Source organism: Mastomys coucha, unplaced genomic scaffold (genome assembly GCF_008632895.1).
Source record: "Mastomys coucha isolate ucsf_1 unplaced genomic scaffold, UCSF_Mcou_1 pScaffold6, whole genome shotgun sequence".
In the NCBI taxonomy this organism is placed as follows: Eukaryota; Metazoa; Chordata; class Mammalia; order Rodentia; family Muridae; genus Mastomys; species Mastomys coucha.
In genome coordinates this window covers 39,138,893-39,150,733 of record NW_022196912.1, presented here as the reverse complement: position 1 = coordinate 39,150,733, position 11,841 = coordinate 39,138,893, and the positions used below count along the sequence as shown (strand labels likewise).

General features: G+C 46.6%; 1 protein-coding gene across 9 annotated transcripts in view; it reads left to right on the top strand.

The window, feature by feature from the left end:
* Atp6v1c2 (ATPase H+ transporting V1 subunit C2) overlaps positions 1 to 11,841 on the top strand; it is a 62,781-nt gene that overhangs the window by 31,296 nt on the left and 19,644 nt on the right. For 6 of the 9 annotated variants that reach the window (XM_031357391.1, XM_031357384.1, XM_031357392.1 and 3 more), the window contains exons 4-5: positions 7,816 to 7,901; positions 8,680 to 8,709. In XM_031357391.1, coding sequence (XP_031213251.1) covers positions 7,816 to 7,901; positions 8,680 to 8,709 — 116 coding nt within the window. The remainder of the gene's footprint in view (positions 1 to 7,815; positions 7,902 to 8,679; positions 8,710 to 11,841) is intronic. The other 3 variants (XM_031357393.1, XM_031357388.1, XM_031357390.1) reach the window with 1 other exon arrangement.

Sequence of the window (11,841 nt, the reverse complement as noted above, 5' to 3'; positions counted from 1 at the left end):
GGAAATCCGCCTGCCTCTGCCTCCCAAGTGCTAGGATTAAAGGCGTGCGCCACCACCGCCCGGCTGGCTTTAGTTTTTGAGACAAGGTTTCATATAGCCCAGGCTGGCATTGAACTTGTTATACAGCCAAGGACTCTTGATCCTTAAACTCTTGATCTTCCTTCTTCCACCTCTGGAGAGCCTACTCTGCTGAGCCATAGTTATCCAAGTTCTAGAATGCCAAAAAAAAAAAAAAAAAAATCTGTTTTGCATGGCAAAGGCAATTTTGTTGAGTGGCTCTACAGTGTATGGGATGGGGGGGTCTCTGAAAAGACTATTTTGTGTGTGTGTGTGTGTGTGTGTGTGTGTGTGTGGACTGGAATTGAGCTTACAGCTTCATGCTTGCTTACCAGGCAAACACTGAGGTCTGTCCACAGACTTTTTCCTCCTCCTCTCCCCCAGACAAAATCTCCCAAAGTTGTCCAGGCTTCCTGCCCTTCACCTCACTCCACAGTCCAGGCAGGCCTTGAGTTTTCCATCTTTTTACTCTGAGCCTCTTGAGTAGCTAGGATCATAGGCATGGCTCCTTAAACTTCCAGTGTTTGATGTAAGTCAGTTGGAATTAAAGCAAGGTGTGTCATCCTGGAGCAGGGAACCTCTAGAAGCTTCATGTGACCTTTGTTTTTATATGAAGAAACTCTCTGCTACCTCTTCCTGGCGGCTTTGCAGTTGACTGTAGGTCATTGTCCTTTGGCAGAGATGGAAGCAGAGGGACATAGACTGGGGCGAGTCACACATCACACCCTCTGTGGAAGTTTCTAGGCTCACTTCTTGGGCCAGGCACTTCTCCTGGATGGTATTTCCCATCTGGACACACTGGAAACGATGGGGCACAGGGTGACTTTGGAGCTTTTGGTTGCCCTGGAGACACTTCAGCACCTGTAGCAGAGGGAGACCTGTCTCTGTGCTAGACACATGGAGCTTAAGACAGGGTGTGTGACTTGGGGTCAGTTTTCCTGGCCCTCTGCCTCAGTTTCCTCAGCTTTCAGCCTTTGTCTTGTTCAGTGAGGATTCAGGCGATGCTCTGAGGAGTCCCTTTGGTGGACCAAAGAAGCCTCCCAAAGTGGAACTTGTTCTTGGTGCTTCAAGCCCTGTGAAGCTTCAGGTCCTGTAACCTGTTTTCCCTTCTCCAGGCTTCTGGGCAATTTCAGACCAACTCTATCCTTCTATGCTAAAATTCTCCAAAATGAGTCAGGGAAGAGAGGATTTTTCTTCTCCCCTGTCCCCTCCCCGTTCCTCCCAATAGCCTTCCCACCTCCCCGTGCGCACAACCTCAGCTGGTGTTCCTTCCTCAGGGGATACACACATTTTTCTTCTGAGACAGAGTTTCTCAGTGGGGCCTGGGTCTGTCTTACTGGGTATCTTAGGCTGCTTGTCTGGATGTCTGAGGAACCTGCGCCTCTGCCTCCCCAGCACTGATTATAAACATGCACTGTCACACTAGTTTATTTTATGTTTAGCTTGGGTTCTGGAGAATCTCTGCAAGCACTTGACCAACTGAGCCCTGCTTACACTTCCTACCTGAAGGCTGGAGGACTGGGCTGCAGCTTCTGGGGCAGGCAGGGTTCCAGATGAGGGCTTGTCTGGCAGAGCCACTCACACAATGGGACGCTGCCATAAAATATGCACAGAGAGATCCTTCGGGGCCACTGGGTCTTAAGGCCACCTAGGAAGAATCTGCTCTGTGCTTGGGTCCTAGGAACTGTAACTCAGGTGACTGAGAAGTGAGCCTTCCCTTCCAGATTCATCCAGTGGCTGCAACCTCTGCCCTCCTACGTACTGACAGGTCTGGGAGGGCCCCAAGGTCGCTGTGCAGCAGGAATTTTCTGGCTTGTAGTTACAGAAGCTAGGGAGCTGAGATTTCTCCCACGCTGTGTTCATTTGTACCCCTGGGGAGGAGAAGCTGCAGTTCCATGCTTGAACCCTGGGGAAGCTACTTTGGGAGCCGTGATCTAGTTTTTGTATATGTGTGTGTGTGTGTGTGTGTGTGTGTGTGTGTGTGTGTGTGTGTATACTCTTATTGGTAGCATTATCATTCAACAATTAAAACAAACATCCTGTTACAAATCAGTTCATGTGTATGATATAGTGAAAATGAGAATACTAAAATAAACCAGCGTGGTAGCAAACACCTTCAATCCCAGCACTCGAGAGGCAGAGGCAGACAGATCTCTGACTCTGAGGCCAGCCTGGTCTACAGAGAGAGTTCCAGGATAGCCAGGGCTTCACTGAGAAACTCTGTCTCAAAAACCAAAACAACAACTAAACCAAGGTCTGGAAGTAGGCTCAGTAGTTAAGATACTTCCTGCTCTTCCAGAGACCTTGAGTTCAGTTTCCAGTACCCGCATAGGAAGCTCACAACTGTAACTCTATAACTTCAACTTTAGGGCATCCGACCTTCCTGTCTAGATTCTGTGGGCACCTACTCTTACAGGCATAGATACCCACACAAATACTTGAACAAAGATAAAATAAATATTGAAAATACAATTAGAGAAAACTGCATTCTAATACACTGTTTTAAAATCTGTCTTATGATTTGAGAGCAGTCAACCTTTACTTTTCCTTTTCAAACAGATTTGTATCTCTTTTAAAAATGTTTGCAGCCGCTGGGCGGTGGTGGCGCATGCCTTTAATCCCAGCACTTGGGAGGCAAAGGCAGGAGGATTTCTGAGTTCGAGGCCAGCCTGGTCTACAGAGTGAGTTTCGGGACAGCCAGGGCTATACAGAGAAACCCTGTCTCGAAAAACCAAAAAAAAAAAAAAAAGTTTGCAGCTTTGTGTGTGTGTGTGTGTGTGTGCGCGCGCACACGTGCTCATGGGTGCATGTGTGTGGGCAGTTCCTGTGTCAGTGTCTGTGCATGTGGAGGCTACAGACAGACCCCCACAGTACTGTCCATTATTTTGGTTTTCCTTTTGCTCACACAGAATGGGTAAGTTGTTCAAGCCTGCAATCACACTTCAAGGAGTAGCACAGAAACTGGAGGATCTTGGGCTTACTGGTCAACCAGTCTCAATGAATAGTCAAGCTCCAAGGTCAATGAGAAACACTGTCTTAAAAAACTAAGGTGTAGAGTGATTGAGGAAGATACTCAAGGTTGACCTCTGTCCTTTATACATGTGGCCAGATGTTCACATGTGCCTGCTCACAAACATGCACACATATGTGCGTATATGTGCACACACAGGCACACACATGTGCCTGCACAGCATGTGTACATACATGCATACACACACATGCCAGCTCACATGCATGCACATGCACACACACACGCACATGCACTCATACACACATAGGAGAAGGGGTTATATACAGTGAAATGTGTACGTCTTTAGTAAACAGATTGGTGAGTTTTGACAAATATGCATATTCATGTAACCAAGTAAGATCATTACATATTTTTTGCGGTCAATTTTCACTAAAAATATGATCTTTACATCTTCCCATGTGGGCTAGTACTCATTACATTTTTTTAAAAAATTAATTACATTTTATAATGTGTGTTATGTGTGTGTGTGTACACATGTGTGGGTGCCATAGTTCATGTGTGGAGGCCAGAGGAAAACTCAAAGGAATTGTTTCTCTCCCTGTATCACATGGATCTCACAGGAATTGATCTATATGCTTGGTGGCAGATGACTTTGGCCACTGAGCCATACCTCCTTCCTTTAATATTCATTTTAGTTGGATATTGTAGAGAATATTGTCATCAGAATCAGGTCTCCAAAACATGGAGACCCATACAAATCAGTGAAGGAAGCAAGAGAGGAAAACAAAACAAGAGATCGGGATGGATTTGAGCTTGTGATTCCCAGAAGAAAGCAGCCTTCTGTATTCAGCAGGCCTGAGGAGGGAGGGCTATGCAGCCTCCCTGATGATCACAAATATGCAAATCGGGATGACAATGAGTTGTAGGTTTCCAGCTATCAGATGGGCAGAGACTAAAAGGATTCCTAAGGATTCATAAGGCTGGTGTTGGCAAGGGTTTAGGGACATAGGCAGTCTTCTGCATTGCTGGGGGAATGAACACTTGCTTGCTGTATTTAAAGGTGACTGACTTTACTTGCCATTATAAATGACCATTCTTTTTTTTAATCCCAGTAGTTTCTGTCTTCTAGAACCCCATTTCCCCCCTTTCCCTCTCCCTCCCCCCCCCTCTCACACACACATACACACACATCTGTACAAGAGGGTAAAATGTATGGATTACTGCAACATCAATTCAAACAAGAAGCAATCTAGCATTATGGAATGCCTTGTGGCAGAGCAGGGTGATGGGATTCTACACTGTAGATGCAGAAGCTGCTCACTTCTGACATGAAAGGGATATGTACACATGTAGTGTAAATGGAGAAAAGGAATTCTGAAAATGGCACCAGACCCTTACATTCCTTTTGCTGAGAAGAACAACGTTCTGGTTAGGTGACGTGGTAATTCTCTGGTAACCGCAGTTTCTGATCACAGCAAGTTGCTTTTGTTCTGTGGAACAAGAGACTTTTCTAGCAATTGAGCTTCATCGGAGCATGATATTCTAAGATGTTCCAGAGCCCAAGTACGTGCCGAGGGATCACATTTACTGCAGAGAGACACTTTGAAGGGGCTCAGATGGAGAACAGTAGAAAATCACAGGCAGGTGAGGTGCTGTGCCATGCTGGTTTTGTTTATTCACCCAACAGACATTGCTGGGCAACTGCCGAGCCAGGTGATATGGTAGCACCCAGAGTCTTACCACCTTCATGTAAATAGGTAATTACTGGACAGGTTGCAGTGGCTACAGGAGTAGGATCAACTTGCATGTGTTACTATGGTGATTTGAAAAAAAAGGAAAGGAACGTTCAGTAGCACTGAAACTGAAGTTCGTGACAGCAGGGGCTTTGCTTAGTCTCAGCACCTACATAGTGCTAGGTGCATAAGAACTGATTAGTTAGTATATAAAATCTCTTACTGAATCAGAGTCCCAGCAGATGACAGGAGGTACACTCATTTTAGGGTAACTGAAGAAGGTCTTCTTGTGACAAAGAGGCCCAGGGTTGTGTGGGACTGTAGCAGAGTCTTACCGGACAATGAAGGGACCTGGGCTGAGACAACCCTGAGGCTGCAAGAGCTGAGAGCTCTGCCGGAGGGAACCAGACTAGTCTACATGAGGTCTCCCTTTGATCTCCTGAACCCACTTGGGAGCCAGAGGGCAGAGAACCCAGAGCAGTCAGCCAGGAGCCCAGAGCAGATCTCTAGGTCTCTCACGGCAACACCTGGGACCGCATCCTTTTCTCCGAAAAGAACCTTTAACACTGTTGATATCACCCTAGTCTAAGGCCCAGAGAAGAGCTTAGCTAGGTTCGTGGCCAGTACTGTCTGAAGTGAGACTGTTAACCTCTAATTAAAGAGATGCAGGCACACTGATGGACATTTAAATGCAGGTCAGGCCACAGTGTCTGACAGTGCAGCATGATACAGTGGCCAAGAGCCTTGTCTTCAAAGCCTACTTACAGACACTTGAGGGGGTGCGGATTGTTTCAGTTTCCTCATCTAAGAGGTGGGTTAATACTCAATTTTCCAGAAGTCTTGTGTGGCTAAACCAATGATCACAGGAAAATTGGAAAATTGACACTGTTGGCATCAGGACCTCCGAAACCTGTGACATCACATAGGTGGGCTTCACAGACCTGTTGCCAAGGCAACAGCCACCATATTTCCAGAATCCATTGGGCTCACCTCCCGCATTTTCCTGTGACCCTGTCATTATCCATATATATAAGAGGAACGCCCCTCCTCCCTGTTCCTCCTTTCTCTTTCCACCACCTTGTTCCTCTCTCTCCCAATAAACCTCCTATAAGTGGAACTATTTTGGGCCTAGTGTGCCGTGTTCAGACACGGGCCACTACTCTAACACATCAGATACCCGTTCACATCTACAGATAAGAGTCCATATCAAGAGAAGCATTGAGCACACGTGACCCACATGGGAGGTAGACTCTGGAAGAAAGCATAACTGGTGTGTTGTGTGTTTCCTGTGCTTGGAGAACAATAGTTGTTCATATATATGTGTGTGTGTGTGTGTGTGTGTGTGCTTTTTTTTTTTTTTTTTTTTTTTTTTTTTTTTTTTTTTTTTTTTTTTTGGTTTTTCTTGACAGGGTTTCTCTGTGTAGCCCTGGCTGTCCTGGAACTCACTCTGTAGACCAGGCTGGCCTTGAACTCAGAAATCCACCTGTCTCTGCCTCCCAAGTGCTGGGATTAAAGGCATGCGCCACCACTGCCCAGCTATGTGCATTTTTTTAAGGGAAGGTCTCACTGTGTATCCCTGGCTGGCCTGGAACTTGCTGTGCAGACTAGGCAGGCCTCAAATCGAAAATTCCCCTGCCTCTGACTCCCAAATGCTGGGATTAAAGGGTACACCATCATGCCTAAGCTTACTTATTTTTAAGACTGGGTCTTCTGTATCTCAGGCTGGCCTCAACTTTACTAAGTAGCCAGAGATGACTTTGGACTTTTGATCCTCCTGCCTCCACTCCCATCCAGAGTGCTAGCATTGCATATTCTTTACCGTGCTGGAGATTGAACCAGAGCTTTGTATCTGCTGGGCAAATAATTGAGCTGTATCTTAGCCCTGTTCACTTAGTTGTCTCCCTGCTTTTTATATATTTTTAAGCAGTGCTGAGGATCAAACTCAGGGCCTCACACATGTTAGGCAGGTGCTGTGGTTGTTCATGTTAAACTGTGTTATATTTGTGTCTTCCAGTTTCTATCAGCTGTCAACTCCATTACTTTGATCAAGGGGACATGCCTACCTTCTTTCCCTTCTTGCTCTCAACAACATGGTCTTTCAAGGTGTTCCTCTGCCTCAGTTCCTATGACAGGCCCAAGGTTCCACACTATGAGTGGCCAGTGGGACTTGTGCTTGCCAGTGATTGAAGACTTGGAGCTGGGGATATAACTCAGTCAGTAGAGTATAAGGTCCTGGGTTCAATCCCCAGCACCACAAAAAATAGGCCAAGGGGTATATGGCTGCATTCCCAGGGCCAGGGAGGTGAGGACAGGAGGATCAGAAGTTCAAGGTCATTTTTAACTACATAGTAACCTGGGGGACATCTTGGGGTACAGAAGACCTTGTATCAATTGGAGTATGGTGAGACAGAAAGAGAGCAAGGAAAGGAGTGAGAGGGAGAGAGAATGAAAGAGAATGTATTGCATCCCCCCTCTGTGATCTGGTATATAGCTTGAGTTCTTTTAGTATGTTTACTGGAGGCTCAAGGTTTGGCTTTTTTATAAAATGACTACCAGATTATAATTTAAAAGGAGTATCAAGTAGAAATATTTGCCATAGCACAGCCAGTGAGTGTCTTACTGTCTAAGTTTCTGTTTTGTGTTTTTCCATCGGACATTATAATACATGCCTTGTTCCACGGTATTTAAAATTCTTTGTAAATCTTATTTTCAATGTCTGCCTAATAATCCCTCTGCTGGATAGACCATCCTCAAACAATTCTCTATTGTTGAGCCTCCGGGTTGCTTCCAATTTCTTATTGTCAGCAACTGTGCCGCAAAGAACATATTTTTATTCAGAAAGCTTTTCTGTATTTTTTTTCCTGTTTCCTCAAGATGGTTTCCCAGAAGTGGAATGACTGGTTCAAAGGTTCTTAATGTTTTAAGTCTCTCCTTACAGATTGCTAAATTGCTGCCCCCAGCGGCTGTGAGGGCTCCTTTCTCTGCCAGCAGGAGGGGCGGAGTGGTCCTGCCAGCAGCTCCTCACCTCACTGGCTCTTTCTTCTCTCCCCAAAGCCTCATAAAGAGAATGGCGCAGAGTGTGGTGGAAGTCATGGAAGATTCCAAGGGAAAAGTACACGAGAACCTCCTGGCTAATGGAGGTAGGTCCACCACAGTTCTTCTTTCTCAGGAGCCATTTCCCTCACTGTGGCCTCAGTGGAAGCTCTGAATATCCAGCTCTGTTAACCCTTACTGTCCCATTTATAGAAACTCTCGTATATTTCCATCCACTTATCATTTTTATTTTACCCAACAAGGTGTGAGAAGCGGCCGCATGTGTGGAGCACTGTCTCCAGCCAGAGAGAGCAGGAGACTAAACACTTCCTCCCGAGTGTTTAAATGGTGCTGATGGACACATAATCCGATACCATCCAGTGTTGTTTGGCTGTTAAATGTGCACATGCCATTTGGGCTGTAGTTTTCAATGTGTAGCAAGGACTTGGAGACTTTCGAGTCCAGTTGTGGTGGTGTACACATGTAACCACCGGGGAAGTGGAGGCAGGAAGATCAGGCTGTCAAGGTCACCCTAAGATACTTAGTGGGTTCAAGGCCAGGCCAAGCTATATAAGACTGTCTCAGAATTATATAAAAGTAACACACACATACACCCCAAAACCTGGACATTTTGAAAACTCTAGAATTAAATAGTTACATATCTGTAGAGAAAATTAACCGTAACTCTCTACATGAAAATGAGAGCATACATATTTACAATTCTATCATTTGGGGTAAGTGGCACACACATGCACACATGTCCCTGTTAACGTTAAAAGGCTTCTCCATTTACTGGCTTAACCGGCAAATGGAAACACACCCTTCTCCCCATTCTGGATTCGCGCGTCTTTGCGGTTAATAACCCCATCTTATGTTATGTTTCAGGTCTGAAGGAAAAGATGAAATGTTTAAAGAGTAGGTTGTGTCTTCTTGCTGTGCACGTGCTCAGTGTGCTGCTGCATGTCCCTGGGAGGGCGGGGCCTCAGGCTGGTTGTGGGATACAGTGATCAGGCCTCGGCGGTTTCTCAAGCAACAACTTTAGAGCTTGGTCACCTTACCCAGACAATGCAGCTCAAAGTTGTTTCATTCCTGTCTCCCTCCCTTTCCCTCCCGTCCCCCTCTGCCTCTCCTGAGCAACCTGCATGCTACCTGGAAGCTGGGCTGCATCGACTTCATGAGGTTCGAGTGAACCTCAGCATCCTTTTGCTTGTAATCTTCCTGGTCTGAAAGCCTGTCTCTGGTGTCCCGCCTGCTCTCTAAGGATGTCAGCTTAGATACCTGGCCTTGCTCATGTGGCCTGGATGAGGTTTGTGCACATCATGAGTCTTCTAGAGTAGGCTATTCCTGGTGTGGCAGAAGAAACTGTTGGCTTTGCTTTTTTTTTTTTTTTTTTTTCCTCATCTGCTGTAACTGGCAGAATGAAAGAGCAAATAATATTATTTCATTTTACTTTTTGAGACAATGTCACATGCCCAAGGCTGGTCTCAGGCTCGCTATGTAGCTTGGGGGGTTCAGTGCATTTCCACTCCCCAAGTGCTGGGATTGACAGATGTGCCCCACTACACCTGGCTTATGGTTCATGTGGCGCTGGAGATGAAACCCTGGTCTCTGTACATGCCAGGCTACATTGAGCTACATCCAGAGGCCAAACAAGTCATTTCAGAGTGAATAAAAATCCTAAGAACTAAAAACTCTGTGAAGTTCACCAACTGATCCTGTGTCCTAGCAGGTGACCTGAAGGGTCTCAGATAAGAGGATGAGGAGGGTTCTTTTCTGCATTAAACTTTCAAAAGGTCTTCTGAGTAAGAAGGAAGAATCAGGATTTAAGCACACGCTCAAATGTTGATCAAAATGCTCACACGGTCCAGGGCTGGGAATAGGGATCATCAGCTGTGTTTGCCTACCAAAGCGCTAGACCCCGAGCTCCACCTAACAGGGCACTAAACCAAACAAGCCATGGAGAGCAAACAAACCAAGCACTTAGCTTTCACCTCAAAGTTGATGCCACTTAACTGTTGTGTGTGGGACCTACCCTGTCTTGGTGCGCTGTTTCTAAGAAACAGAGGAAACTTGGTCTTGTTGCTTGGTTAGCATGTATTATTATCTCTAGACCTCCTGCAAGGCCTCTGTGGGTTAGTCCCCATCACTTCCAAAGCTATTTCTGAGCATGCTCTGTGAACCAGCCCTGCCAAAGGCCTACTAGCCCATGAGGCAGTGCCTGCAGTAGCAGCCCAACCTTAACCATATATTGGAGCATCAGTGCCTCCCAAAAAGTCCAGCCAGGGTAACGAGGCCTTTTAAACTTCACTCAACCCCAAATCCCCCGGAAGCCTTTTTTCTGCAGGGCACCCTCAGATTGGGGATAGAATTGTCTAGAGTTCTTAGTTGTTCTGCAAATGTGATTCTAATCCCATGTCTTTTGGGGAACTTGGGAGATTGATACCATGAAGGCCTGAAGTGGTCAGATCTGGTCATGTCTTGCTGTCCATCCTGACCTTGGCTGGGTGACTCTCTGGGACTTACTTTTCTCACTTGCAATGGACTTAATAACAGTCACATTCTAGGATCTTAGCCTTTGCTTTTGTTTGTCTTTGCCACCAGCTGAGGGCAGAGCATGGTAAGACCCAGACCTATGTGAATCCAGAAGCAGAGCAGACATGCATGTGTCTGGCTTGGGCTGTGGAAGACCTGTCAGGTTAGCCAGGAATTAGCCTGCCACCTGTGTAGTCAGAATCCTGTATGCTGGCAAGGCCTTGGCTCGGTTTTCAGATGAAGTCATTGTTGCTCAAGAGGCAGCCATCTGTGGGAAGTATGTTTTGAAAGGGCAGGAAGGCTGGGATAGCAGAGGCCACTCTGGGATAATATTCTTGCCCAAGGTATAGATGGGAAGGACTTTCAGGTTGTGATACGGAACAAAGGTTAGTGTCCAGAGCTAGCACTGAAGTAGGAGACATGGGAGAAGATCAAGGATGAAGAGAGTATAGCCACCAACCCAGAGGCCCACTGAGCTCCCACAGGAGATCATTGTCATCCTCCAGAGTGCCCCTGGGAGTTCACAGTTGGTGGGAAAGAGACCCACAGTGCCCTGTACCCTGCAGTAGAATGTGAAAGCCACAGAGGCCTTGGACTTGGTGGCAAAGCATAAAGCTCAGAGCTTGCTCTGAAGTGTCTCTGCTAAGCAGCTTGTAGAGTGTACGATCCCACAGCTGTCTTGGCTGTGATGAGCATGGCTGTCGGTGTCTTGAGCATTCTGTGGAGGGCTTGGTTCTATGGAGTCCTTGATGGGCTCTGGAGACACTGAGGGAAGGGGTCAGTTAGGGCAGCAGATCCAACCTTAGTGTTGACTCATCAGAGCCGCTGGCAGAGGGGGTGGGGGTTGGGCACTACATGGCCTGGGTGGAAGGGTGACATGGCTGGAGGTGACAGCGAGGGTGGGGAGGGAGTGGCCCTGAAAACACATCACTGTGACATCTGTTCTGGCTGCTGGTTCCTCACCTTCAGGAAAGGCTTAAGATCACCAGTGGGAGGTCTTTCTCTTGCCCAGTGCTCTCCCACAATTAGCATTGCTATCTCTAGGTGGCTTCTTGTGACCTTGTTTAGTTTTTGGGTCATGGTAAGGACAAAACTTGTCCTAATGCTAAAACCTAGATTAATATCTGTCAGTCTCATTGGACCACCATCACCAAATTCCACACACTGGGAGGCTTCCACAACACATTCGCACTCTGTGGTCCAGGCTAGGCTTAAATTCAAAGCAATCCTCTTACCTTCACCTTCTGAGAGTTGAGATTATGGCCATGCACCACCACACCTGGCCAGGTGGTTCAGGTTCTAATAAGGACTCTGCCTGGTTATGGGTGGCCACTGACTTTGTCCTCATAGGGATACAGTCCCCATGTTCTGCTCACCAACTTCTTAGAGATTTTCTGCAAATTCTAACACCGATGTGGTTACTGTACGGTTACAGTGTCGTTACACACACAGACATTCTCTGTACAGCCTCTGCCAAGTCCAACCATTCTGGAAAAAATAAAATCAAGAGTGTGG